General features: G+C 41.2%; 2 protein-coding genes across 8 annotated transcripts in view; one reads left to right on the top strand and one right to left on the bottom strand.

The window, feature by feature from the left end:
* The window catches only part of SGK1 (serum/glucocorticoid regulated kinase 1), a 111,230-nt gene extending 107,240 nt beyond the window's left edge, over window positions 1-3,990 (top strand). For 6 of the 7 annotated variants that reach the window (XM_081530689.1, XM_081530690.1, XM_081530691.1 and 3 more), the window contains 7 exons: window positions 94-225; window positions 483-595; window positions 928-1,051; window positions 1,491-1,586; window positions 2,050-2,205; window positions 2,309-2,398; window positions 2,794-3,990. In XM_081530689.1, the coding sequence (XP_081386815.1) occupies window positions 94-225; window positions 483-595; window positions 928-1,051; window positions 1,491-1,586; window positions 2,050-2,205; window positions 2,309-2,398; window positions 2,794-2,961 (879 nt within the window). In that variant the 3' untranslated portion in view covers window positions 2,962-3,990. The remainder of the gene's footprint in view (window positions 1-93; window positions 226-482; window positions 596-927; window positions 1,052-1,490; window positions 1,587-2,049; window positions 2,206-2,308; window positions 2,399-2,793) is intronic. The other variant, XM_081530695.1, reaches the window with a different exon arrangement.
* A 10,117-nt stretch (window positions 3,991-14,107) lies between these two features.
* The window catches only part of LOC145521926 (uncharacterized), a 73,631-nt gene continuing 60,400 nt past the window's right edge, over window positions 14,108-27,338 (bottom strand). Inside the window, exon 4 of the mRNA XM_081530887.1 lies at window positions 14,108-14,346. Coding sequence (XP_081387013.1) covers window positions 14,247-14,346 — 100 coding nt within the window. The 3' untranslated portion in view covers window positions 14,108-14,246. The remainder of the gene's footprint in view (window positions 14,347-27,338) is intronic.

Genomic DNA, 27,338 nt, shown 5'->3' with positions numbered 1-27,338 from the left:
TGGGCTTGGAGATAAGACATTCACTAAACATTACACTGGAATCTTGGCGCCAAGTTGAAATTTGCCACTAAATCTTCATTGTCGTTTTTCTAGGAAAAGCATATTATGTCGGAGCGGAATGTTCTCCTGAAGAACGTGAAACACCCTTTCCTGGTGGGCCTTCACTTCTCTTTCCAGACGGCCGACAAACTCTACTTTGTCCTAGACTATATTAACGGTGGAGAGGTGAGTGGAGGGGATGGGAACCGACCCCTGGGTGTCTGTCCATAGCCCGCTTCATTTAATTTGAGAGGAAAGTTTGTAAAAGGAGAAAAGTTAACAGAATTAGCATTTCTCTTAACCTGCCAGCATTCAGATAGTTAATAGACTATTTAGGGCTGCTTCCTGCCATTGTCCTCTTTAGTTATATATATGTCAAAACTGATTCAATGCATTGTCCTCTGACTTGGCAACCCAGGCTAACTCTGTTCTGTCTTCTACAGTTGTTCTACCATCTCCAGAGGGAGCGATGCTTCCTGGAACCACGGGCTCGATTCTATGCTGCTGAAATAGCCAGTGCCTTGGGTTACCTGCACTCTCTGAACATCGTTTATAGGTGAGTTGAAGAGCTCTTACGGTGCCCTTCTGGTGTAAAGGAGACCATAGCCCAGCCTTTGACAGCACCTTAAAATAATTTGTGTTTAGGCATAACTTGTTCACCTAAAACCAGATCTCCAGCATGTGACTGGTCTTGACTCCCTTCCACTAGGCAACTAGCCAATACAGATTGTGCCTAATTCAGAATAGATTAACAGAACAAGGACTCCCTTTTAGATTTACTAACACAACTACAGTGAATATAAAGTACTTCTAATAGCCCTAGCAATGATCTCTACAGAGAATTACTCATGCAGTGAAATTAATTTGACTACTTTTTTTTTAAAACAGAGACTTAAAACCAGAGAATATTTTGCTAGATTCACAAGGACACATTGTCCTTACTGACTTTGGACTCTGCAAGGAGAACATTGAACACAATGGCACGACGTCCACCTTCTGCGGCACGCCCGAGGTAGGCATACTGTTAATTTGGTGCCTGGTCTACCCACTCCTCCAGGAAGAGATCATTGCACTAGTGCCTTTAACTACTGAAAGAGTATCCTTAGAAGTGTTCTAGTCCAGTTCAGTGCAAGTAAAATACATTTACTCTTGGAAGCATGAGAAATTCCAAAGCCTCATGTTGCTTTAATTAAAATGAGCTGTTGATAAGATCCATGGTCATAGAAGGTTTCTAAATTCTCAAGATAGCTGAGGGGTACCTACTAGCTTTCTAAATATCAGGACATGTAAGTGGACAGTCAGCCTCAAAGGCATCAGTTTTATCAGGAAGTAGTCTAGAGAAATATATCCTCCAAGTAGACCCAGTGTGTCTCAGCCCTTTGAAGGCGCACCCCTGGTCTTGGCAGTGCCTGGTTTCAGGAGCTCTAAACTCTCTTTTCCTGGTCTTTCAGTATCTGGCGCCTGAGGTGCTTCATAAGCAGCCCTATGATAGAACCGTGGACTGGTGGTGCCTGGGGGCCGTCTTATATGAGATGCTGTATGGCCTGGTGAGTAGCCCATTGAGAATAGGGGAATATTGCTCTGGGTTGATACATTTCTCCCTCCAGACTCATCTAGGCACACAAACCCTATTGTAGACTTGATCATCATGTCTTGCCCTTTATGAGTAAGCTTAACAAATGCTGATGTGACAGGCAAATTGGCTAAATATAGGTGTCTGAGGATAAACCCTTACCTAGTGGATTTTTCTTTTGTAAGTTCACACTTTACTAGGGTTGACCACACTTAATGTATGTGAGAGTGAGAAACATGGCTTATTAACACTTACCCTGCCTCCCTCCCCCATCAGGGTGGCAAAATATAGACACTGAAAAATCCAGGGCAAAGAAAACCTATCAAGTGATAGACTGTCAAATCCAGCTTCATGCATTACAGTCTGAGTCTTTATTGGTGATGAATGCTCTCCAGAACTTCTAGTTGACTAGTAAGTAATCCTTCCCCTTCTTTCAGCCTCCCTTTTATAGCCGAAACACAGCTGAGATGTACGACAACATTCTGAACAAGCCCCTCCAGTTGAAGCCAAATATTACAAACTCTGCAAGACACGTCCTGGAAGGCCTCCTGCAGAAGGACAGGACAAAGAGGCTGGGTGCCAAGGATGACTTTGTGAGTCACTTTTCCTGTCTTCCTGGGCTGTCTGGATAGAGCACTAGACCTCACTGCCCTTCTTGAATTTCAGGCATCTAAATTCGTGTTTCTTTCTCAACAGATGGAGATTAAGAATCATGTCTTCTTCTCCCTAATTAACTGGGAAGATCTCATTAATAAGAAGATTACTCCCCCTTTTAACCCAAATGTGGTGAGTAGCTCTCTTGTGCATGTATGGAAACCCAAGGGCTTCTCTTTTAAGTCGGAGTTGATGGCACTGGTGGGGGTGGGGGGCTCCCCAAGGAATAAATTGGCAGATATTTTATTTGTAAACCATTATTTTACCCACAGAAAAAGTAGAACTTGTACCTCAATGAAGCTCACATAATTTTCCAACACATTTATAAATTAAAGCAGCGAAAGAAAGAAAACATGACCTTCATAGTTTAAACTTTACGTGGCCTGTGGGTTTTGTGCTTGAAATGGTTTGTGATGGTCTCTATATAGTGCCTAAAGCTTGCACAAGAATTTCCCCGCCTTGTCTCCACTGTGAATTCTTGACATGGAGCATGTTTTTGTTTTTTTTTTTTCCTCTTCCTGCAACAGAGCGGACCCAGTGACCTGCGGCACTTTGATCCTGAGTTCACCGAAGAGCCAGTCCCCAACTCCATCGGCCGGTCCCCGGACAGCCTCCTTCTCACAGCCAGCGTCAAGGAAGCAGCTGAGGCCTTCCTGGGCTTTTCCTATGCACCTCCCATGGACTCTTTCCTCTGAAGGGTCTTAGGGTTGGTTGCAAAGGGTTTTTTTAGTTAACCTTTTGGCAGAGCTGCCAGCTGACAGGACATCTTAAAAGAGAATTTGCACATCCCTGGAAGCTTGCACATCTTGGCAGTCTTATTGCACACTGTTTGCTGGAAGCTTTTCGAAGAGCACATCCTCCTCAGTGAGCTTGTGAGATTTTCCTCTTTATTCTTCCTTCCAAAGTGGTGCTATCTCTGAAATGAGCAGTAGAGGGCTGCCCGAGACAGATGCAGTGGTCTCATTGGCAGGCGGACGCTGTTCTGAGAAGGAGCTTCTGGAGGTCTGTCCAGGCCATGATAATGAATCTTATGAAATGTGCCTTTTCTGATGAGATCGTGTTAGCTCCAAAGCTTTCCTGTTGCCGAGTGTTTTCGTTCTTTGTTTCTCCTTGTGGACTCCCTGTGTGATCTGCCGTATGAGTGTGGTATGCTTGCTTACAGAAGGACTCAGTTATAAGCATCAATGTGACACTTGCAGGACACTACAACGTGGGACATTGTTTGTTTCTTCCATATTTGGAAGATAAATTTATGTGTAGACTTTTTTTTTTTTGTAAGATATAGTTAATAACTAAAATTTATTGAAAATGGTCTTGCAATGACTTGTATCCAGATGCTTAAAGAAAGCATTGCTGCTACAAATATTTCTATTTTTAGAAAGGGTTTTTATGGACCAATGCCCCAGTTGTCAGTCAGAGCCTGGTGTTTTCATTGTTTAAAATGTCACCTATAAAATGGGCATTATTTATGTTGTGGTTTGTTTTTTTTTTGGCATTCCTGATAATTGTATGTATTGTATAAAGAAAGTCTGTACATTGGGTTATAACACTAGTATATTTAAACTTACAGGCTTATTTGTAATGTAAACCACCATTTTAATGTACTGTAATTAACATGGTTATAATATGTACAATTCTTTCTCCCCTTCCTACCACACACCTTTTTGTGTGTGTGATAAACCAACTTTGGTTTGCAATAAAACCTTGAAAAATATTTACAGAAATTGTGTCATGTGTGTTATTTTGTATATTTCAGTTAAGGGAACAATAGTAGATCCATTTAAAATTGAAAACCAGGGAAATGCTGCTGTGATTGACAGTGGCTCGCTTCCTCCAGAAGCATCAGCTTCTGACTCCAGAAGAGAATAGGGCAGTCTTAAAGTCCTTTTTTTTTTTTCAGGCCACACTGTGCGGTTTGCAGGATCTTAGTTCCCCAACTAGGGATCAAACCCGTGCCCCTGGCAGTGGAAGCTCTTGGGTCCTAATCACTGGACCACCAGGGAATTCCCTAAAGCCAATTTCTATCTGGGGGCTTTACCAGCATTTTATGATGTCAGTCCTTATCCACAAATCCATCCAAACAAATCCTTGTCCATTTAACTGCCTCAAGGACAGTCATGAAGTAATGTTCCCTATGTTTATTGCCTGCCCTGTGAAGTTGGCTGTTTGTCCCGACCTTTGACTTGTCTGAAGTAACAGGTAATTCTTTAACAAATACTTGAGTGCCTTCACTGGGCCAGGCTCTATTCTAAGTACTGGAGATAAAGCAAGAGCAAAGCTGACACATCTCTGCCTTTACAGAGCCTGATGGGAAAGGCAGACTTGGTCAATAAAGCAGTTTATTGAAATGGAAATCTAGATAATAGTCTGCAAGTTTGGGAGAATGCCACAAAAGAGGACGAGGATAAGTGGCTATGTTCCCAAAATGCTGAGCCGGCAGGACTCCTGGTTCCTGAGAGTAACCACAGCCGAACTGAGTCCAGTGTCAGCTCCAAGAAGGAGCCTGAAGGGACACATCCCTGACTTGGATCAGAAGCCTCTATGGAGCTAGTATGCACCCGGCACTGCGTGGGCCCACCTGTGTTCAGCCCACTGGAATAGTTCCTGTGGGAGAAGGGAAAATAGCATTGTAGGAGATCATCATCTTGCACACAAGTGGTTTGGACTTTTTCTCTTTTCTAGGCCTTCCACATGGTCCTCGCATACATGGGATCCTCCAATAGTTGGTCTTGCTGCTGCTCTAAGCTTACTGCACACCCTTTATCTTGACCTCTCAGTTTGCACAGGGATTTCCCTGGGGAGAGTCGCTTTCCCTTTTATCATGGCTCTTATATCTTGCTGAAGGGTAGCCCTTGATCAAGCTCTGCATTTGAGTTACTGCTCTTCCCTCCAGACACTAGCTGCATTTTAAACCCCTCACCTACCACAAATGCCAAAGTCAACTATGTGCTTGCTAAGTCACCTCAGTCATGTCCAACTCTGTGACCCCATGGACTGTAGCCCATCAGGCTCCTCTGTCCATGGGGATTCTCCAGGCAAGAATACTGGAATGGGTTGCCATGCCCTCCTCCAGGAGATCTTCCCCACCCAGGGATCAAACCTGTGACTCCTATGTCTCCTGCATTGGCAGGCGGATTCTTTATTACTAGCGCCACCTGGGAAGCTCAAAAGTCAACTACAATGATAAAGAAAATCTATAAAGTCCTATTAAAAGGTTAATGCTAGTCCTGACAGAAAGGCTTTCTGTGTATCTTCCCTTCATTCTCATGCTGAATAACAGTTAAGAGCCCCTCTATGAACAATAAGTACTCATTTTTATCTGAACATGGGTCTTTCAGATGGCATTCTCCCATCTAAGTAGACATAACTCAGAGGAGCTAATCATGGATTACAAAGCTTTTTAATCTTTTGAGGGTAGAAATGTGGCTTCTGGCTTCAGTCAGTTGCTATGTAAGATCTGATTTACATTGCTGGAGAGCAGAAAAGAGCCAGAGGAGACCCAAGTGTTGTCACACAAACAGGAGGAGATTAGATCAAACACAAGTGGGTGGGAAGGGAACAGGGCCAGAACAGGGAAGTGTAGAAAGAACAAGGGATCAATATATTAAAAAAAAAAAAAAGCGAATATTTACTAAACACTATGATGTCAAGTAGTACATGTGCAGAAGTATCTGTTATCTAGGGGTGTGGGACACATCTTTGTTAGCATTTGAAACTACATTTGAGCATGATGGTGGATAAAAGGAACAATTCACTTCTCCATAGGTTTTCAGCTGTGTAGCTGTTCAAATATGGATTTAGGGGGAATGTGTTCAGCTAAGATTCCCACAAATTGAAGTGGGACTTTGAAACCACTGCTGCCATGAAAATAACTCAAGTATCATGCTTAGGGAATTTGCCATCTACTTGGGGCACCCACCTATGGTATAAGGCCGGTGGAGAATGAGGGCTAAAGGGAATCTCAGAAGTCTAGAAGTTCTCTGTGGAGTTGGCTGCCTAAATCAGGCTTCTAAACTCTCTAGGTTACTAGAATCTCCCTAGAGATTCTGTTTCTAGGAAGTCTAAAAGGATATAAGCCTTAAGAATTAGACAACACGAATAGTTAATACTATAGAATTCATACTATATGCCAGGCGTTGCTCTAAGTGCTTTATACAAAATTCATTGACACCCCCCCCCCGATGTCAAAGTGAAGAAATTAGCACAGAAAGGTAATTTGAGGGGATATGGTGAGGTTAGAAGTCAAATCATGATAGTCTGGTCCCAAAGCCTATGCTTGTAACCACTACACTATTCTGCATAATGTCACCTCTTAAGTGACAAGAATATAGAAGCCAACACTTTTGTGCTTGTTAGTCATTTACTTTTACTCAGATACCTTCTAAGTGTCATGCTAAGGTAACGAGAGAAAAAGAGAAAGTGGGGTGGGGAGGGAGAAAGAAAGAAGTTTCAATTATAGAACTTCCCTGGTGGTCCAGTGGTTAAGATTCCATGCTTTCACTGTGGGTTCGATCCCTGGTCAGAGAAGTTCCACATGCTGTGTGGTGTGACAAAAAAAAAAAAAAAGAATTTGCAATTATAACGTAGACATTTATAAGTTGTTGATGAAGATGAGATGCAGCTGGAAATACACATTACAGTGAGAGTATAAATCAGTACAACCATTTTGGAAAAATGTTTGGCATTTTCTACTAAATAAAGATGAATATATTTATAACTTATGACCCAGTAGTTTCACTCCATGGTATATGCACCCCAAAGAGTGTACATATATTCAATAAAAAGTTTGCAATGATATTCACAGTAGGACTATTTATATGAGTCTCAAAATGGCAACAGTTCAAAATGTCTACCAACAGCAAAATAAATATAATTAGTAAAATGAATTTATATAATGTAATACCATATTATAATAAAAACAAATGGATAATTGCTATATACAATTACAGGGAATAAACCTCATAGACATAGAAACCACACTGTATGATTTGATTTATATAAAATTCGAAAGCAGACAAACAAAACAAAGCTGTATAGAAGTCAGGATCTGATTGCCTTTGGGGAGGGAAGAATGGAGATAAAAATTAAGCAGGTAAGTGAGGGGGCTGGTTTTCTGGTCACTTGCTGGTAATTTCTTGATCTTGGTGGTTTCAGGCCTGATTTTGCTTTTTGATATATCATCAAGCTAAATACTTATGTGACTTTTCTATATGCTTGTTATATATCAATAAATATGTTTATTAAAAAAATATGGAATTTCCTTCGTGGTTAAGAATCTGCCTGCCAATGCAAGCTACAAAGGTTCCATCCCTGGTCCAGGAAGATTCCACATGCTACTCAGTAACTAAGCCAGTATACCACAACCACTGAGCCCACACACCTAGAGCCTGTGCTCTGCAATAAGAAAAGCCACCGTGATGAGAAGCTCATGCAGCGCAACTAGAGAGGAGCCCACACTCACCACGACTAGAGAAAGCCCATGCACTGCAACAAAGACCCAGAACAGCCAAGAATAAATAAATAAAATTGAAAAACATATGGTGTGATAAAAATAGGATGTTAGGGGAACCCAAAGGAAAAACATCTTATCCAGTTTGGGGGTCAAGTAATGGGGTTACATTTTCAGGGAGTTTGGGACAGAGAAGCTTCGGGAGATCTTGAGGGTCCAGGTAGATTGTCTGAGGAACTGGATCTTGAAGTTGAGCCAGAAAGTAGGGCATTCCAGGTCTGGAGAGTTGAGGTGGGGATGCCAGAGGGCAACCTGCATAAGCACAATGAATGGAGTATTGGAAAAAGGGTGGGTCTCAGGAAGACCTAGGTCAGAATCCCAGCTCCCCCAACCCACTTTGTGACACTGGGCAAGTAGTAACTTGGGCAAACATCTCCTAACTTCAGTTTCTTTAGGGGGGAATCATGCATCCCCTGCCTGTTTTTTCACAGTTATGCATGAGACAAGGTCAGAAGGAACTGGAATTTTAAAATGCTAGTTAATTTCATCTTTCCCCACTCATTACTTTTCTCGATTTCCTCTTCTCTTTAGCAGATTATAGGGAGAAAATGTATTAAAGAGCAGCGAGAAGTCATTTTGAATAGGGAGGTGGACCTTGTGACTGATGTTCTTAAAAGTCTCGTGAAGTTTAGATTTCAGTAGGTAGTAAAATTAAACACTTGGAGGTTTTCCATGAGGAAAAGGAATGATCAAAAGGCATGTTCTGGTGACTCTTGGCAGGAGTTGTAATTGTGGGGAGAGCTTTGGGATTAAAAAAATAATAAGGAAGCCCCTTAGGAGACTTCTGACAATCATTCCATTGGTGATGGGAAAAAAAGGACAGAGAGAGATTTTGAAGGCCTCAAATCAATGGAACTTCGTGAATTGATGGGACCGAAGGAAGAAGAAGGATGTATTAATGTAGTTTATGTCTTTAACGTAATTGACTCCACTTATTGGAGTGGTTGTCTCAGCTGCAACAATACCATTTAGGACAAAAACCACCCACTAGTTTCTCCAATATCCCCAGGATGTGATGAATCAGCCGATAGATAATCAATCAGTGTACTTGGCAAGGCAAGATGTTATTCATTTTACTCAATCTCTCCCTCATCCTGTTAAGACATTTCTCACCTCATCCATCAAAATGCTCCCCAAATCCTACTCCATATGCCTCAAGCCTTGTACTGGGAGCAGAATGATGTTAAACCTAACCTGGTGTGAATCAGAACAACACTTCTATTAAGAAAAACACACTCACCCACATTAATTAAACCCAATTGGAGAAACTGGTTAAATGTGTTTTCACATTGCATGAAAATTGTTAGCCAGTCACCAAAACTAACAAATTATTATCGCTTAGACTTCATGTGGCTGACCTATGATCTTTCCTAGTTTGCTTTGGCCACTGCATATTTGCTCTGTAAGAATACGCTTCATACATATATATACACACACACACACACACACACACATATGTTTTGTTTGCTTTCCACACCTTTTCTGTGAAGGACTCTAGCAGCAACAACAGAGCTGTCCTAGATGCTTGTTCGGTGTTTACCTATAGCATTATGTTTGTGTGTTTGGATAGCTTGGGAACCGTGCACTCGGACAGGCAGGGTTCTCGGTTTCCTCCTTTCTGTGTGGTCTGTTCTGTGCCCCGCCTACTGTACCACAGCAGGCATGATGACGATGCTGTAACAACAATATAGAGGGTACAGACTGTTCGCAAGAAAACGCACGGACAGATAATCACTCTGGTCAACAGCAGAACACGGATTATGAGCATGAAGACGTAGTGTCACTTTACAGACACATATATAAAACAGATGAGTGGCTGCCAATTTGTTCGTGACATCCGGTTGATTTTAACATGGTTCTGCTCAACCTTATTTTACTGCCTCTTTGGCATTCCAGAGGCCAAAGTCATCGCCTTCCCTAGCCAGACCTAAGCCATCTGATTTCAAGTGTGTGGCAGTGTTGCTAGTGAAGGTCAGGACAAATCTATTTGTTTTGGTGATAATTAATCAGCGTTCACTTCATTAGATTAATTAGGGTTAATCTGGAAACAACTTTGAGTCCAAATTGCAAACAATGATTATATTTTCCTCTGAAAGATCATGGAAAAGGGGCATACAGAAAAGATCCGATGCTTGAATTAGATTATATGCTACCTAATAATAATGGACAATTTGGGATAAGTTTAGAGAAAATACAGTCTCTCAAACATATGTGACAACTGTTAAAATCATAGCAAACAGAAGAATAGATAATTAGGGAGGAGGAAAGAATGTGAAATACATGATGCTTCCTTAGATTTTCTTTTTTTATATGTAAATGGATGACATGCTGTTGTTAAAGTAAATAAATAAAAACATGATGGGTCAAAATAAGTAATAATTTCACAATTGTCTCGATGCTCAGCAATTCTCATCCCAATTTTCCCTTGTTGGAGATAACCAATAGTAAGCTTTTTTTGTGTATCCTTTCAGAAATTTGATGTGCATAGGCAAGCATACAGGCTTCCAATAACACAGAATTAGGATTTTAAAGGCAGGACAGAGGAAGTGTCTTGATTGCTGGTTGATTTTTTTTTTAAGGTGTCCTAATTGTTCATACTTTTTAAAAGTTCAAAATCTCACTTGCGTGAGTTTAGGGCTTAAAAAATTTCTGTGTAATGCAACTCTTATACCGCTTGTCAACTTTTTCATCTGGTGAAATGAAGACACAGCAATCTGGTTTCATGTTGCAGAACAAACAAAACAGTAAGCTCACTGAGACAGGGGACTTGACTTTCAAGGTTGCCCTTTGCAGCTATGCATGACTTTTGCCTGATCCACAGTGCTGAAAACCTCACTGCTCAGCAACTTCACTCTGGCTACACCCTTTTTAATCCAGCTAAGAATCATCTTGATTTTTCAGTTACTAGATAGCTGTTTCGTGCCTACAGCATACCTGAATGTTTTCATAAAAGTGACCTGAGGAGGGGGATAATACTTTCCCTTCCAACCATGCCTACATTCCTTCAAGTCATTCTTTCCATCAACTATCCTATCCTTTCCAATATCATAGAGCCATAAAAATGTCAGGACACGGGAGTCACTACTAGCTCCAGGGGTCATAAACTCTGTGCCTTCAGGAGCCAGGGCTGTAAATCAGATTAGATTAAGACAAAAGAAGCCATGAACATGCGTTTTCTCTTAAAAGCGTTGAAATTAAAATCATAGTTAAAATCAAAACCAAAAACCACTAGTTGGCCAAGTGAAATGAGTCTACGGCCAGAAACTTCTGCAAGTGTTATAGTCTAATGTCATGTGCAATTATGTAAAATTCAATGGGCCATCCTTTCTTTTGCATTCTTGTCTGTTCATACAGGAGCAACACAACTATAAGCAAAATCCCAGAAACTGAGGACTGAAAGCTCTGCTTCTCCCAACCATGAAGCAGTGAGGAAGGAAGCTTACGTGGACACTAGTTTGGCGTTGTGCTGTACATGCTCAGTTGTGTCCTACTCTTTGCAACCCCAAGGACTGTAGCCTGCCAGGCTCCTCTGTCCATGGGCATTCTCCAGGCAAGAATACTGGGATGAGCTGTCATTTCCTCTACCAGGGGATCTTCCTGCAAGGATTGAACCCTGTGTCTCCTTAGTCTCCTGTAGTGGCAGGTGGGTTCTTTACCACTGAGCCACCTGGGAAATCCAGTTTGGCATTAGATAACACAAAATCCATCACTCCAGCTTGACAGAGACTGTTCCTAGCTTCTAATCGTATGCACACACCTGGTGGACCCAATGTCCATCAGAAATCCATCACCAGCTTTGGAAAGGAAGCAGAGAGGCTCCCTGGTTTATGATCCAGGAATATTTAAGGCGCCCTCTTTACAGCAGACCATTCTTTGACTCACACATTATTTATAACCATCTAAAAAGTTTTCTATTTTCTATAAAAGAACAAGGGAAAAGGTGGCCAGGCTCTCCTGGGCCCCAAAGAACAGGAAGCCAAGAAGAGATATGTTGAGGGAGGACAGTGTAATAAATTTGGAAAATATCTAATTCTTGAAACCCAGTCTCTCTGAGCCTTGGTTTCTTTTCTCCCAAATTAGGACTAAAAGCACTTCTCTTGTACTGTAGAAGATCTGAGGTAATGTGTCAGAGTGCGAAAAATGTATTTTAATTTAACAAGACAGTAGATAATGGTGTTTTTGGTACTTGCCTGGGGAGTGAGGAGCTGGGACCACGAAGACCTTCTGTCTATAAGTTTCATAACCTAAAACGTGGCTTCCAATCAGCTCCTCTCGCTGTGTGTCTTTGGAAGCATGGAGAACAGTCTTGTGTGCTCAGATTCTCAGGCATGCCCACACTTCCAGCTGCAACCCATAAATTGTAGGCTGATTATTAATTAACAAAAAAGATATTACTAAACAGAGAAAATGCAAGTCTCTATTTCACCATTTTTTAAACTCTGTTTAAATGAAAATCCCACAATGAAGAAAGGGACAGAGAGATAGAGAAATAGAGGGAGAGAAAGTGATAAGAGAGAGATGAGAGAAAAGGAGAGTCTGATAACACGAATCCCTGTCATTATTCAACATATTCCACATAGTTTTCAAGGTCCCAACCATGCAAAACAAATAAAAACAAAACTAGAAAAAGACATAAGAAGTGTAAGAATCAGGAAAGAAAAGACAACATTGTCATGGCTGCAGATGCTGTAATTATTTACACAGAAATGCCAAAGGGATCAACAAACTATAAAACCTGTTTTGAAGCTCATCAAGAATGCCACATCCAGTATCTACCTATACAAATCAGTGTTTCTCTACCAGCAATGAAAGTTCTAACTTTTAGTATGGGAAAGAAAAATTTTTTTGTTTATAGAGAAAAAATATATAGCTCTATTATGTTATATATATTATGTTAGTGGACCGGATGTCATAATTTTGCAAAGATATTGATCCTCCCAAAATTTATGTTCAGTAAATTTCCAGTGTAAATCTAAAAGGATTTTTTTTGGAGAAAACAGAATATTTACTAAATGATTTTAGGAAATTTAGCTCATTATTTGAAGAAAAATAAGTTAGATCTCTATTTCACATGATATTTAAAAATAAACCCCATTTAGATTGAAAATGACCTAAATACAAAAGATTAAACTATAAAGGTAATAAAGTGAAGTCGCTCAGTTGTGTCCGACTCTTTGCAACCCGATGGACGGTAGCCTATCAGGCTCCTCCGTCCATGGGATTTTCCAGGCAAGAATACTGGAGCGGGTTGCCATTTCCTTCTCCAGGAGATCTTCTCGACCCAGGGATTGAACCCAGGTCTCTGCATTGTAGGCAGATGTTTTACCGTCTGAGCCACCAGGGAAGTCCAATAAAAGAAAATACCAAAAAAATATACTGCTATTGATTAGTTAACTAATGATCAGACAACAGCAAGTTGCCACCTTCGGGTCTGAAAGGCTAAGAGAGTCTTCAGTATGGAACTCATCATTTGAACATCATTAAAGAATGGGAAGAATTTTAATGAAAATGGAGTAAGTTTCTAGAGAAAGTAATGAAAACCTACATTTACAGAACACTTCCCACCATTACATATTAACTCATTTTATGTTATTAGACTAGTGAGGCAAATGGTAAAATTTTTCCATTCCCTTCTTGCAAATGTTAAAATAAAACCCCTAAAAAGTTTAAATTAATAAATGCCCATGGCTCTGACACCAGACCTTGGGGCGCCTTGTGAGTACCCCGGTATCTTTACGGAGCAGTGAACCCCACGTCACCCCCAGGAATGTGTAGCCCAGCTATTTCAGTCTCCCTTCCACAGAGACTGTCATTTTGAGAGAGACACTTGAAAGTGGAGAAAGGAACCAAAGGTTACCAATAAATAACTTTGGAATACGCAGCTCAAAGGTGAATGGGCCATTTTAAAGAGAAAATCTCCATTAATATGTATTAAAAATCTCCAGAAAGGCGGTTTCTAATGATTAATGGCGTCTAAAGTCGGTGTTTAAGGGATAGGAATACACAGGCTACATTCCTCATAGAGCTGTTGTGAGAATCAAATGAAAGAAGAAACTTTTACACACAGGGTAACTGTAGAAATTCTCTGACACTCTTTAAGTGGTCAGCATCAGTCTGCAGCGCCACCCAGTGGACGCAATGATGCCTGACTCTTAGGTCGCTTCCCCTTGTCCGGGGTAAATATTACCTTTATCACCTGTCTGTTACTGAGGCATTTTGTTCACATTCAGTATATTTCTCTTAGATTTTTTATTTATAAATATTGTTTATATGAAGTATTTCCAGTGAATTTTATTTTGATAAGTCAAGACAGAAGGAAAAAAAAAGCCAAATTTTAGGTCATGAATTCATGTTTTACTCAGAATGCTTCACCTTTTGTAGTTGTCCTCATGAGAACTGCAACCCAGGTGTTTGATAAACAGTCTGTGATTTAACATGAAGAGAGAAGCTGGGAGTGTTTTTGGAACCATCCTATTCCTTATTGACTTGTCCATAACTTGTGCTTAAAATTGCTGAGTTCACATCTGAAGCTTTTCTTGTTATATTTCGCTCATTCATATGCGAAGCACTGCTTTAATTAAAAAGAAAAATTACCGAGTATGTTTCAGTGTTAGGCTCTGAGCTTAGTGTTAGTGACAGAATGACAAGCAAAAAGGAACAAGGTCCCTGCCTTCAGGGAGTTTTCAATCTAGTCAAAGACCTGCATAATAATTAAAATAATCACACTGTCAACTGAAACATATAAAAAGCACAACCTAGAAGTTGAGAATTATATTTTGTTCAGCAGACAAAACTGAAGACTTAAGCCCAAGATGCAGCCCCTCAGATAACTCTGCTCTGAAGAGGTAAGGGAGGAGCCAGGATATATAGGAGTATTTGCAACAAAGTCTAGATAGTCAGAGCTTCAAATGATTACTGTTAATTAAAGAAAACCAGATATCTGGAGTTAATGAGTTTAGCCCTTTTCCCTGTTTGGGAAGATGTAAGAGGCTGGGCTCACTGAAATCATTCCTTTGACTTGCGCCTTAGCCACCCAGGGTCAGCATCCTGTTCTTTTCCATTGCAAGTGCCCTCTGGGTGCGTCTTTGGGCGTGGGTGAGGGCTTGCCAGCTAGTAACCCGCTGTCGTCATCCTCATTTCCCTCAGGGCTCACCATGGTGGGGGGCGAGGTGGGGGGTGGCAAGTAGTGACTTGTTGGCTGCAACATCCTCTGGTGCCAGGTAGGCAGGCAACGTTTTTATTCACAGTACAAAAGTTATTGCCTTACTTAGCTCAGAAAATGAGAATATTTGTTTCGCTGTGGTTTTTAATGTTGTTGTTCTTTTTTAAATATCAAGAGTCTAACTTTTCCTCATATACATCTGGGTGTCTGGGGGGCAGTGGGTTTGCAGTGGAAGACATTGAAGCTCTTTTGTTTAAATTAATTCTGACAATCAGCAGGAAGAAGAGTGCTCTCCATGTTACCGCATAATTGTGTGAAGCAGTGAAATGTCAAGTCAGAAACACCAAATAAAGCTGTGTTCTCTTACTAGCCTTGTGATCTTAATCAAATAATTTTCTCTCCCTGATACTCAGTTTTTCTTTTCTATAAATTGGAAATAATGATGATACCTACCTTGATGAGGGAAAGCCATGAATATTACAGTGCACGATACATAATATGTGATTAATACTTTGCCTAAAATATCATCTAATCAAAGGTCCCATGATTATTAATGTATCACTTATATTTCACTGGCCCCTAAAATGGTACAAAAAGTTTAAAATAATTTTTAAAAATGTAAATATGTGAAAGCAGGCAGAAATTAGTGTTTTTAAGAGCATAGTGTATAACATTGTTGTCTTTGAATGCAGATACAAGCTACTCACAATCCCAAGACATCTAGTGACTATACTGAAATTCTTATTTAATAGACTAAGAGTTGGGCTTAGACAGATCTTCAAATTCAACTGGTCTAATGAAGGAGGAGGCAAAACTTAATTGGTTATCTTAGGTCTCATAACTAGTTAAAAGCAGAAATGAAGCTAAAACACATGGCTCTTACTTCTTGGGTTGTCTCTTTAAACACCATCAGAAAGAATGGCTACTTTTGGATAGCCAAACAATGGGAACAGAGAAGTCTTCTCCACATTGTTGGAAGGCTTGCCTTGCAGACAGATATTCCCCCTTATGTATGAGCAGAGGAAATGTATCAAATGTTGTTCCAATTATAAGAGAGTTTTCTGTCCTACTGAAAGTATACACAGTCCTGGACATAACTCAAAATAGCTCAGAAGGGAGGGAAAGATGAAAGAGCTAACATCTGGTGAAACCTACCTATGTATTAAGCACTGTAGATACATTATCTTATTTCATCAGGTAAGTACTGTCATTCCTGAGTTATGGAGAAACCCTGGGGCTAGCAAGGGCAAATAACGTTTCCATAGAGACAGTAAACAGCAAAGACAGGCCTCAGGTCAGTCCTGCAGACCCCAGAGATTCTGATATTTCTACTGCTTCCCAGTCAGCAGAGTGACAGATGAAAACAGAGCATGTTTCATCTTGACCTGAGTGTATTTCCCTCGTTATGATGTCCAGTCACCCAGCCATCATGGACCTTACTCTACGTGGCATCAAGAAATTGCGGGCTGCTAATGTCAGTTTCTTCATTTTTTACACAGGAAGTTAGGGAGGTTAAAATCCCTCTCAGAACAATACTAGAATCAAAGCAGTGCTGTTAAAATAAGTACACATGATTTTCTACTGTCTGCTTGGAGGAAATCCATGTTGACTGAGTTTTTATTAATATTTCTCTTCTTCTGGAACTCTGACCATATTTTTGCTATTTTTCCCTCTGCATCATGGACTTTTGAGAAAGGCCCACAGGGTGGGTCCTCCTCGTCGAATATGATGTGGGGAAGAAGGAAAACTGGAGGACAGATCTAACCTGGGCAAGAGCCTGATATCACGAGACCTCGAAATTAATTTTCCAGATGACTTTGCTGCTGAGTTGGCATAATATCTCTGTGACATGAGAAGATTGAAAGCAGGTAATAAGGTTAGGAATCTGCCTGCAATACAGGAGTCTCAGGAGAGCGAAAGTGAAAGTGAAGTCGCTCAGTCGTGTCCAACTCTTTGCAACCCCATGGACTGTAGCCTACCAGGCTCCTCCGTCCATGGGATTTTCCAGGCAAGAAAGCTGGAGCGGGTTGCCATTTCCTTCTCCAGGAGGTCTTCCTGAACCCGGGATTGAACCCAGGTCTCCCGCATTGTAGGCAGACGCTTTACCATCTGAGCCACCAGGGAAGGAGTCTCAGGGGACCCAGGCAATAAGAAATCTGCCTGCAATGCAGGAGCCTCAGGAGACCCAAGTTCTATCCCTGGGTCAAGAGGCACACGCATATGGAGCTTCGATAGTCCCGGAGACTTTCCAAAACCTATGCATTGTATCTGGGCCTGCTCAGCCTGTGACTTCAGATTTCACGTGCTCTTTCAAGTGGAAATGTCCCGTGAAATGGTCCATTAGTGAGGCATCTCACACTCGCCAGGTGAGGGCTGGTGAGCTGCTGGTGTTCTCCACTCAGGGCTGTGCTCCAGGGAATGGCTCCTTTCTGCTCTCTGATACGTGAAGGCATGAGCAAACCCAAGAAATCCTGTGCTGGACATCAAGGTCAGAGTCAGAACAGGACAGACAGAGACCAAACTAAATCATGCATCTCAGCCCTGGATATACTGGTCAAGGTCTTTCCTGTCTCAGGACTTCCCATTTGCTCTTCTCTCTCCTGTAAGGCTTCCCTGATAGCTTAGTTGGCAAAGAATCTACCTGCAATGCAGGAGACCCTGGTTGGATCCCTAGGTCGGGAAGATCTGCTGGAGAAGGGATAGGCTACCCACTCCAGTATTCTTGGGCTTCCCTTGTGGCTCAGCTGGTAAAGAATCTGCCTGCGATGCAGGAGATCTGGGTTCAATCCCTTGGTTGGGAAGATCCTCTGGAGAAGGGAAAGGCTACTCACTTCAGTATTCTGGCCTAGAGAATTCCATGGACTGTATAGTTCATGGGGTTGCAAAGAGTCGGACATGACTGAGCAAGTTTCACTTTCCCTTTTCACTTTCTTCCTGGAAGGCAGCCTCACCTGCTCTACGTTTCGGGGAAGGTGTGTTTTCTCCGTTCTGTTGAAAGCAGCTCCCTTAGAAATTATTCTGTCTCCCCACCATGTTTACTTCCTTTATTATACCATGCTCTGCAATCGTTTATTTACGTCTCTTTGTAGAATGCAAGCTCCCTGAGGGCAGAGACTTTATCAAGCGGATCTCTGTGGAATCCCCAGTGCCCGGGCCTGGCACATGGTAAGTGATCATTAAGTGTTTGTTGAGTGAATGAATGAATCATTCATGTGTGCAATACTTCCCACACATTTAAAAAACATCTCTGTGTTAGAAAAGCAAGGAGGATAGTACTTACATCGATGACAACTGGTCAGTTAGTCAAAACAAAGAAATAAACAACAAAACAAATGAATGAACAAAACAAGTCAATAGCCTGAAATTTAAACTTGAGACAAAAAAGGACCTATAAGATGATATATGAGAGAGTTAGAATTCAAAACAATTATTGAATCACACAAGATGAAAAATGATTATAATATATAGAGAGAGTTTCAGATAAAATTTGAAAGAATCAACTTCACAGCTATTCAAACAAAAATGTTGGACTTAATAGCCTATGGAAAGACTTCCTTGACGGTGCAGTGGATAAAAGTCCACCTGCCAATGCAGCGGAAATGCATTTGATCCCTGGTCTGGGAAGATCCCGCATGCCGTGGAGCAACTCAGTCCAAGAGTGGCACCATAAGGGAGAGCAGCCCCAGCTCGCCACAGCTAGAGAAAGGCCACGCAGCAATGAAGACCCAGCATAGCCAAAAAAAATTAATTAATTAAAAAAAATTGTACATGTGAACATTAGCCAACTTAATTGACTGCATTTTCACATTTTCAGTATGAGTTAAGTGCAAATGAAGCTTCCAAAAATCAAATGGCTCTTAACAGAAATATTGTGTCAAAAAAAAAAAAGCCAGTTCTCCCCTCCACCTTTTTTAACAATAAATAATACCAAGAGAAGAAAATTTTGTTTCTATCAACAGCAACGTATTCCAAGAAAACCATTCAGATGGAAAGGAGCAAGATGGCAAAGTTAGTGAAAGCAGGTTCCATAAGCAAATATAGCAACTATCTAGCCGGGAAAGGAGGAGTTTGGGGAGATACTTGGTTTGAGAGGGGAGTGAAGGGGGTATGTAAATGGACAGCATGGTACCTGCCTACAAAAATTTTGTGCAGAAGCAGAATTAGTCGTGTCTTGCCATGCTGTGTGGCAGCACAGAACTAGAAATGGGCGGAAATCAAAGGGAGGCTGATGCAATCTGAGGAGACAGTGAAATCTTGGTAGTGATCCCGGAGTTATTAGAGTTCCCCAGAGAAACAGAATCAATAGGATATATGTATAAGCAGGCTTCCCTAGTGGCTCAGCAGTAAAGAATCCATCTGCAATGCAGGAGCCACAGGAGACACAGGTTCGATCCCTGGGTTGAGAAGATCCCCTGGAGGAGCTCATGGCAACCCACTCCAGCATTCTCACCTGGAGAATCCCCATAGACAAAGGAGTCTGGCGGACTACAGTCCAACGGGTCACAAAAAGTTGGATATGACTAAAATGACTTACCATACTCACATGCATATTTATATATGTATGTTATGTATAATACACACACACACACACACGAGACTTAGTGTAGGATTTGGCTCACGTGATTATGGAGGCTGAGAAGTTCCACCATCTGCTGTTTGCAAGCTGGACAACCAGGAAAACCTGTGACATAATTCAGTCTGAGTCCAAAGTCCCTGAGCACCAAAGTCAGAAGACAGGAGATGACAGATGTCCCAGCTTAAGCGAATGGAGCACATTCACTCCTCCTGTATCTTTCTGTTCTCTCCAGGCCCTCCATAGATCAGATGATGACAATCATTAATGAGGGCTCACATTAGTGAAGACAATATTCTTTATTCGGTCTACCAATTCAAATGCAGATCTCTTCCAAAAACACCTTCACAAACACACTCCAGTATCACGTTTTGCCAGCTATATGCTGCTGCTGCTGCTACTAATTTGCTTCAGTCGGGTCCGACTCTACGCGACCTCACAGACAGCAGCCCACCAGGCTCCCCCGTCCCTGGGATTCTCCAGGCAAGAACACTGGAGTGGGTTGCCATTTCCTTCTCCAAAGCATGAAAGTGAAAAGTGAAAGTGAAGTTGCTCAGTCGTGTCCGACTCTTAGCGACCCCATGGACTGCAGCCCACCAGGCTTCTCCATCCATGGGATTTTCCAGGCAAGAGTACTGGAATGGGGTGCCATTGCCTTCTCCGTTGCCAGCTATGTGGGCATCCTTAAATTCAGACAAGCTGACACATAAAATTAACCATCACATTCTGAAACTGTTTTGGGGGGTGAGAGCGGGAAGTGGTGGGCAATTTGTACTGGAAATTCCTTCATCAGGTAGAGACCTGGACAGGTAACTCCCACATTCCCTTCTAGTTCTAAATATTTCACACTTCAGATAATCTCTCAGAAATGTTAAGAATAAAATAAATCCATTTAGAAGTATAGCAAAGTGCTCTGCAGACATAAATCTATTATTTTTAGCTTCTATTAAAAATTTCTGCTGACATTTTATAACTTAAACCCAAGTTTTCATGTAATTTGTTGAAATAACTAAGTAAGAGTCCTAGAATCGGATTATGACCAGGAAATGAAAAAGCCATTCAGCTGACTATTTTAAGTGATCATGATATAGAGGTGCCACGTCTGTAGTTTACTTGCTGAGAGAGACTACTTCCTGCCAAAACAAGGGGACCACGTCCCATTCTCTTAGAGGCTTGACTAGAGTTACGTTTATTTCAGCCCCTGATGTTTCACAAAATAATCCTCAGGGAAATTAGAGTTAAGGAGTTATCTGGGAAAAGGCTCATAACATTTATTTTGAACCAGTATCACAGCAACTGCCAGAACAGCCTGGGACACAACCTGGAAATAGACATCCCCCCAGCCTCCCCACCTCCATTCCCCAATCTCCAACCAAACTCTCACGAGAGAGTACATGGCTCATATCACAGATTGCCCCATCAGTGTGGGTTGTGAGTTAGTGTGCAGGAGGCTGAACACAAAACCCTTCCTTAGAAGTGATAGTTAAAAAATACACTAGATCCTCACTTGTTGGGGGGCAATTTAAAGCAGTCACTGAGAAAGATCACTTTGTGTAATCCAGATCATCCAAAACACACCTGCTTCTAGCACCTACATCATGGATGCTCAGATAAAAGTGCCACAAACCTAGGATCACTTGGTTAGGATAAAATGAGTCACTTCAGATGCAGATCTGTGCTGACGAGGATGCAAGGCAGTTACTAGGCTCAGATGGAGATCAAGTCTGCTCCATTTGCCAGCATGTGAGTATGTGGCAACTTCATAACATTCTTTCTGGAGGCAGTTCACGCCAGCTCTTGTGCTTGCCTAAAATTACAGACCTAGTGCACTGAGTCACATCCAATTTCTAGACAGAAAAATTAAAATGAATTGTGAGTAACCCTTAACCGATGAGAAGCAGCTTCCAAATCCAAACCTGGAGCTAATTTCTGGGAAGAAACTCCCAGGAGTCTAGCATCATTCCTGAGGGTCAGGGAGGGACAGAGCTTGCAGACACACTGAAGAGACTGGCTATTGTCCCTCAAGCTCCTCTTTTCTGAGACCTACTGTGTATGGATTATTTCTGCTTCTCATGGAAGCCTTTGGCTACTGGCTTCTTCCATCCCATTTTCTCCTTAGAGCCCAACAGAAAAATCTGGCATCCTGGTTGTCTCCAATTTTTGCCAACTCCTGAACTTCAGGTCCTTTTAAATCAGTCTTATGTTCAGGCATTTGACTAAATGGATATAAGCCCTGTATTTTCTCTTTAGTCAAAGCTTTTAGTTTTATCAAATCGGGAAAAAATGTTTTATTTTCTTTTCTCCACCTTTAAAAATAGCAGTGGTTTGATTTTGAACTTTCTGTGGCTTCATAGTAAAAATGCAAGCAACATAAGAAATCATGTTATATCCATTGCATTTGGCACAAATACTGAGATCAAATAACCAGTAAAAATATTATTAGTTTAACTTTTCAAAGGGAGGCTATTCCTGGTCCATTATCCCACTGAGTAATGGAGATGAATTTTCTAAGTTGTTTTTTTTTTTTTAATCCAAGAGTTAGAAGTGCTTCGTAAATGGGGCATTGGGTTACATGTGTTGGTGCTATTATCATTCCCACTTTACAAGTGGGAAAAGTAAGAGGTTCAATATTCTAGACCTAAGGCACAAGGGATCTCTCCAGCCCGGATGTGAGGCCCTGTTGTTGTGAGGGGAGATGTTGGTTCCCCATTTCCATTTTACCAGCAAGGTCACCACCCCCTCTTCCTTGCTACAGATGAACTTCTGTTGCTGGTGCAGAAACTGCAGAAGGGCAACTGGTGGAAGCTCCCTGTAAACGTGACTAGGTCCTTGCTTTGATTCTTCACCACCACATGTTTACTCGCCATTCTAAAGCCTGTATTCAGAGAGGCAAAACACACCGGGGTGGAAAAGTCTCTCTGAGAAATTCAAACCTGGTTACTTCCAAAGGTCATTCAACACAACTACCCCCAGGGGAATGAAACCTTAACTAGCCCAGATCTCCAAGATGTAACAGCAGTAACAACCAAAAAGTGCAAAGAAAGAAATCGTCAACTTTCAGCTAAAGCCTACAGGGCTTCATAGCACCTTTTACCCACCCCCCCCTTTTTTTCTCACTCCAGACTGTGTCCTTCCTTTCCCACCAGGCTAGAGATCACCTGGGAAATGAAGACAGCTTTTATTCTTAGTCTCTATAAAACATCAAGCTGGAAATCAGCTGGAGACAAAGTCAACAAATAAAGTTTTTAATCTTCCCAGGGGAAAATACGTTGAATTTCCTCTCCGACTTAATATTTTGGATCCAAGCACTTTGTTCGCTTCCTTTTATGACGCTAATCAAAAATTGATCATGTGCTTAAAAGAATACAGAAATGCTGTAACATGATTTTTAGTACCAACTTTTAATTATGTAAATAATATACAATCATTCTCTTTGTAGAAAACTAACATCACCCGTAAGCTAAATTCTCTTTGATCATAGTTTTAATCTAGTTCCTTTCATCTGAAGGTAAAAAATTTAAAAAGGTAACAATTTCTTGTGTAATCAGTTTTGTTTTAGGTTTTATGTGAATTTATGTAGACCCACACAAATATACAGCATTATTTAGTGTACTTTCAACCCAAATATCATATCATAATACCAACTTGTTTTTTCACTCCACAATAGGTCATGAAGGCATTGTTCTTTTAAATTGCAGTACATAAAGTTGTGGTAGAATATGCCATGATGTTTGTATTCATCTTAAACCTTTTTGCAGATTAGAATACTAAGACATGGGAAGAGTAAGTGACCCTAGGTCATGTAACTAGGGGGTGACAGAGCTAGGATTTGGTCTCTGGGGGTCTCCTATACTCTGGGCTCTTTCTTATCCAAGACACTCTCTTACTTACAGCCTGGTTTTATTCTTTTCTAACTTATTTCCATTTGCCACTTAAAAAGTGGAAATCTACTTACTTGGGGAATAACAGATCTTATTAAATTGTGTGTGGAGCTTTTTTTCAGATTGGAAAGCTATATTCACGGTATTCGCTGATCATGGTCCAGCCTTAAGCAAAGCAGTTATAACTTAGCAAAGTAAAGAAAAGAGAAACTATTTCGTTGTTACCTGTGCAATATAGAATGAAGTAAGGAGAACCTGAAATATAGAACCTGAAAATACATCGGGTTTGAAGCTTTGCAGAGAAGGGAACCCAAGGCAAATCAGATGATGAGCAAATCAGTCCTCTCTAGAGAGCCTGACTCTGCAGTCTTTAAAAACAGGCCCAGGTGGCATTAGTGGTAAAAAAAAAAAAAAAAATCTGCCAATGCAGGAGACATAAGAGACTTGGGTTCTATCCCTGGCTGGGGAAGATCCTCCGGAGTAGAAAACGGCAACCCTCTGCAGTGTTCTTGCCTGGAGAATTCCATGGACGGAGGAGCCTGGTGGGCCGCAGTTCATGTGGTTGCGAGAGTCGGACACAACTAAGCAACTAAACCCCCACCACCAGTTAATCTGTAAAACTGAGCCATTCTACTTTGTTTAATATTTTTGGAACAATCCCAAACTAAGAAAACTTTCAGTACCAAAATTTTTTTCCTGAATTACTTCAGAGTGACTAACGTGTTGCCCCTTCACCCCCAGCTTTTTTAGTGTCTATTTCCACAAACAAAGCTATTCTCTCACATAACCACAATCAACCATCAAAATCAGTAAGTTAATATTGATAACATTACTATCATCTAACATATCCTTAGACTTCAATTTAACTTTTCCATTTGTCCAACGTCCTTTCTAGCAAAAGTTCAGAATCATGTCTTGCATTTAATTGTCACATCTTGAGTATCCTTCAGTCTGAAACAATTCCTCATCTTTCCCTTGATTTCATGACCTTGACATCGTAGATTTCAGCCCAGGTGTTTAGTAGAATATCCTTCAATGTCAGTTTGTTGATATTTCTTCATGATCTATTCAAATTACACATCTTTGGCAAGATTATCACAGAAACAATGGGTTTTGCCTTACATTCTATTCAATGACACAGAATTTCAAATTGTCCTTATCCCCATAATGTTACGTTGGACTACTTGTTAAAATGGGTGTGATAGACTATAAAATTACTCTTTGTTCTCTATACTTGATAAATATTTGGTATGAATGTCTTGTGCACATGTGCTAAGTCACTTCAGTTGTGTCCAACTCTTTGCGACCCTACAGGCTGTAGCCCACTAAGTGGGTTCTCCAGGAAAGAACACTGGAGTGGGTCACTGTTCCCTTCTCCAGGAGATCTTCCCTACCCAGGGATTGAACATGTCTCCCACATCTCCTGCATTGGCAGGTGGGTTCTTTACCACTAGCGCCACCTGGGAAGCCCCTGTGAGTGTCTTGTGACAGGAAGGAACTGAGACAGTGTAAATAAACCATTCTTCATCAAACTTTCAATTGACTCATTCCTTAATTTTTTTCAATATATACTCATTTCTTACTTTATTTAATAGGTCCTAATGCCATTATCATTATTCTGGTGCTCGAATTGTCCCAAATTTGGTATATAGGGACGTCTCTAATTGAATTTCTATGTACTTTAATCATGTCACCATATTATATTGTTTTATGCTGAAATGATGTTGTTTATTTAAATGTTTGATGGCACTTGGTAAGAACATAATGATTATAGTTAGAGCCAGGAATAAACCATTCCCCATATTATTTGCACATTACTTTCTGGCAAAAGAGATGTTAATCTAGCCCTGAAATCAGCCATTTAATGCTCGTGTTCCTTTTAGTGGAAAATGGTATTTAGAGAACAAGGGTGTTAGGTGTGTTCGTTGCTTTACTTAGTCTTGGGGTGTCCCTGCTCCCAGGACTTCTCTGGGAGTCTCTCTCTCTGCCCCCTCTGTCCCCCTCCCTCCCCCTCTCCCTCTCTGTCTCTGCCCTAGCTCTGTATCTCTCTTATCGGTCCAGATTAAAGAGCAAACTTCCATCAGTTTTTCTAATTCCAATTCAGTTAATTCTTGTCTTCTCTCATGATTGTAACTCCTCTTTCCAACAAGAGAAACCCGCTTTCTTTATCCTTATCCTAGCACCGGGGGAACTTGGGCATATGCCGATTGGAGCAAATAAAATGGCCTCTCTGTGAGGAGGAAAGGGCTTCTTTCCTGTTGTTCCTGCCACCCCCTTCCCTGCATGGGTGTCCTCATCACCTTTTTCTGATGACCTGAGGTGAGCTACCCCCTTAGAGTGACATCTGTCTACTCTGCCTCCGACTGGTCCTATACTGGCTCCAACACTTCACACCAAGATGCTACTTCTTCATGTGAATGTGCTCCACACATGGTCACCCTGACCTGTGTGAACACCTGCTTTGCTCCACCTCATCTGATTGATTTGAACAAAATTGCTCAAATAATAGAAAGGAAGAATAAGAGTTGTGTGCCACTGTGGGTTTGCGTGTTGTAATTTTTGGTTACCTATTTATATATTTATGTATGTATGTGTGTATTTTTGGTTGTGTGAGAAAAGCTGGATTCAAGTTTAGCTACAAATGATCTCTGGTATTTTGAATTACCTTAATTATATTAATTAATTATTGACTCTCTTTTTGGACTCATGGACCTTCTGAAATAGTAACAAGAATAGCCCCAGGCAATCCAGGCAATCCACAGTTCACTCTATTTGTATCTCCGTGGGTTTTTCAGAATCTTGCTTCCTGATGTCTTTATTATAAATATTTTCATTTTCCCATGGAGGTAACTTTAGCTCCTTCCATGCTGCTCTGTTCCCAGCATTTCCCAAGCTCTGTTCCTCTCAAAGCATTTCTAAGAACCACCCCAGCCTGTTTTCCAGAATTCGGCTTTTGTGTTCCACTACGTAAATGTTCTTGTGAAGCCATGTATTTCAGAAAGCACAGTTGCATTGGTTTATGGAGTGTTTGAGAAATGTAGGACACTCTGTTCCATGATTCACTGGGGAAGGCCAGTAACTCACTGTGTATAAGAGAGAGTCTTTTGCATTTTGGTTGCCCTTTCCACCTCACAGAGAGGCCCTTTTATTTGCTCCAATCGGAATATGCCCAAGTTGCCCCGATGCTAGGACATCTGGCCTCTCCAGCATGGCATGTGCATCTCCGAGGACAGCTGTGGCCCACAGCTCCCCACCCCCAATATAAAATCCTCAAGGTTTTCAATGCCTTCCCCACAAAAATCCAGTCAAGAATATGAAATGATTTGATTCTGTGCCATAAAAAATTAGAATAGAATCATCACCACCAGTCTCCAATAACTGAATGTTGCATTTGGAAGAATTTGGCATGAATCTGAGTTATGCCGATGATTTCTTAAGAGTGAGCTCTTGGGTTGATAACTCTGCTGGCTGGTTTCTGATGCAAAAGAATGATTTTCTTATCATGAATATCCTTTTCTTTTCATGGGAACACTACATGAAACAGAATCACAAATATTTTCAAATAACTTGCTGATACATTTTCTTTAAATGGCACATGTTTTAGAGGGAGAAGGATCCGAATGAAAATAACTGAAACGTGCAAAATCTGGGAACTCATTGCATCTGAATGCAGGAAAGGTGTGCAGTTCTTTGATGAATTTGCTCCAAGAGGCCAGGAGATAAGCCTGAGGAGAGTAACTGAGGTCATTTGGGAAAAATGAACAGCTCTGAGAGGGAGTAGAAATTTCAGAGAAGATACTGTGAAAGTGAAAGTGTTAGTCACTCAGTTGTGTCTGACTTTTTGTGACCCCATGGACTGTAGCCCGTCAGTCTCCTCTGTCCATGGAATTCTCCAGGCAAGAATACTGGAGTGGTTTGCTATTCCCTTCTCCAGGGGATCTTCCTGA

This window comes from Giraffa tippelskirchi, chromosome 9 (assembly GCF_054371585.1).
Source record: "Giraffa tippelskirchi isolate mGirTip1 chromosome 9, T2T-mGirTip1v1.2.pri, whole genome shotgun sequence".
Lineage (NCBI taxonomy): Eukaryota > Metazoa > Chordata > Mammalia > Artiodactyla > Giraffidae > Giraffa > Giraffa tippelskirchi.
This window is presented reverse-complemented; position numbering and strand designations above follow the sequence as displayed.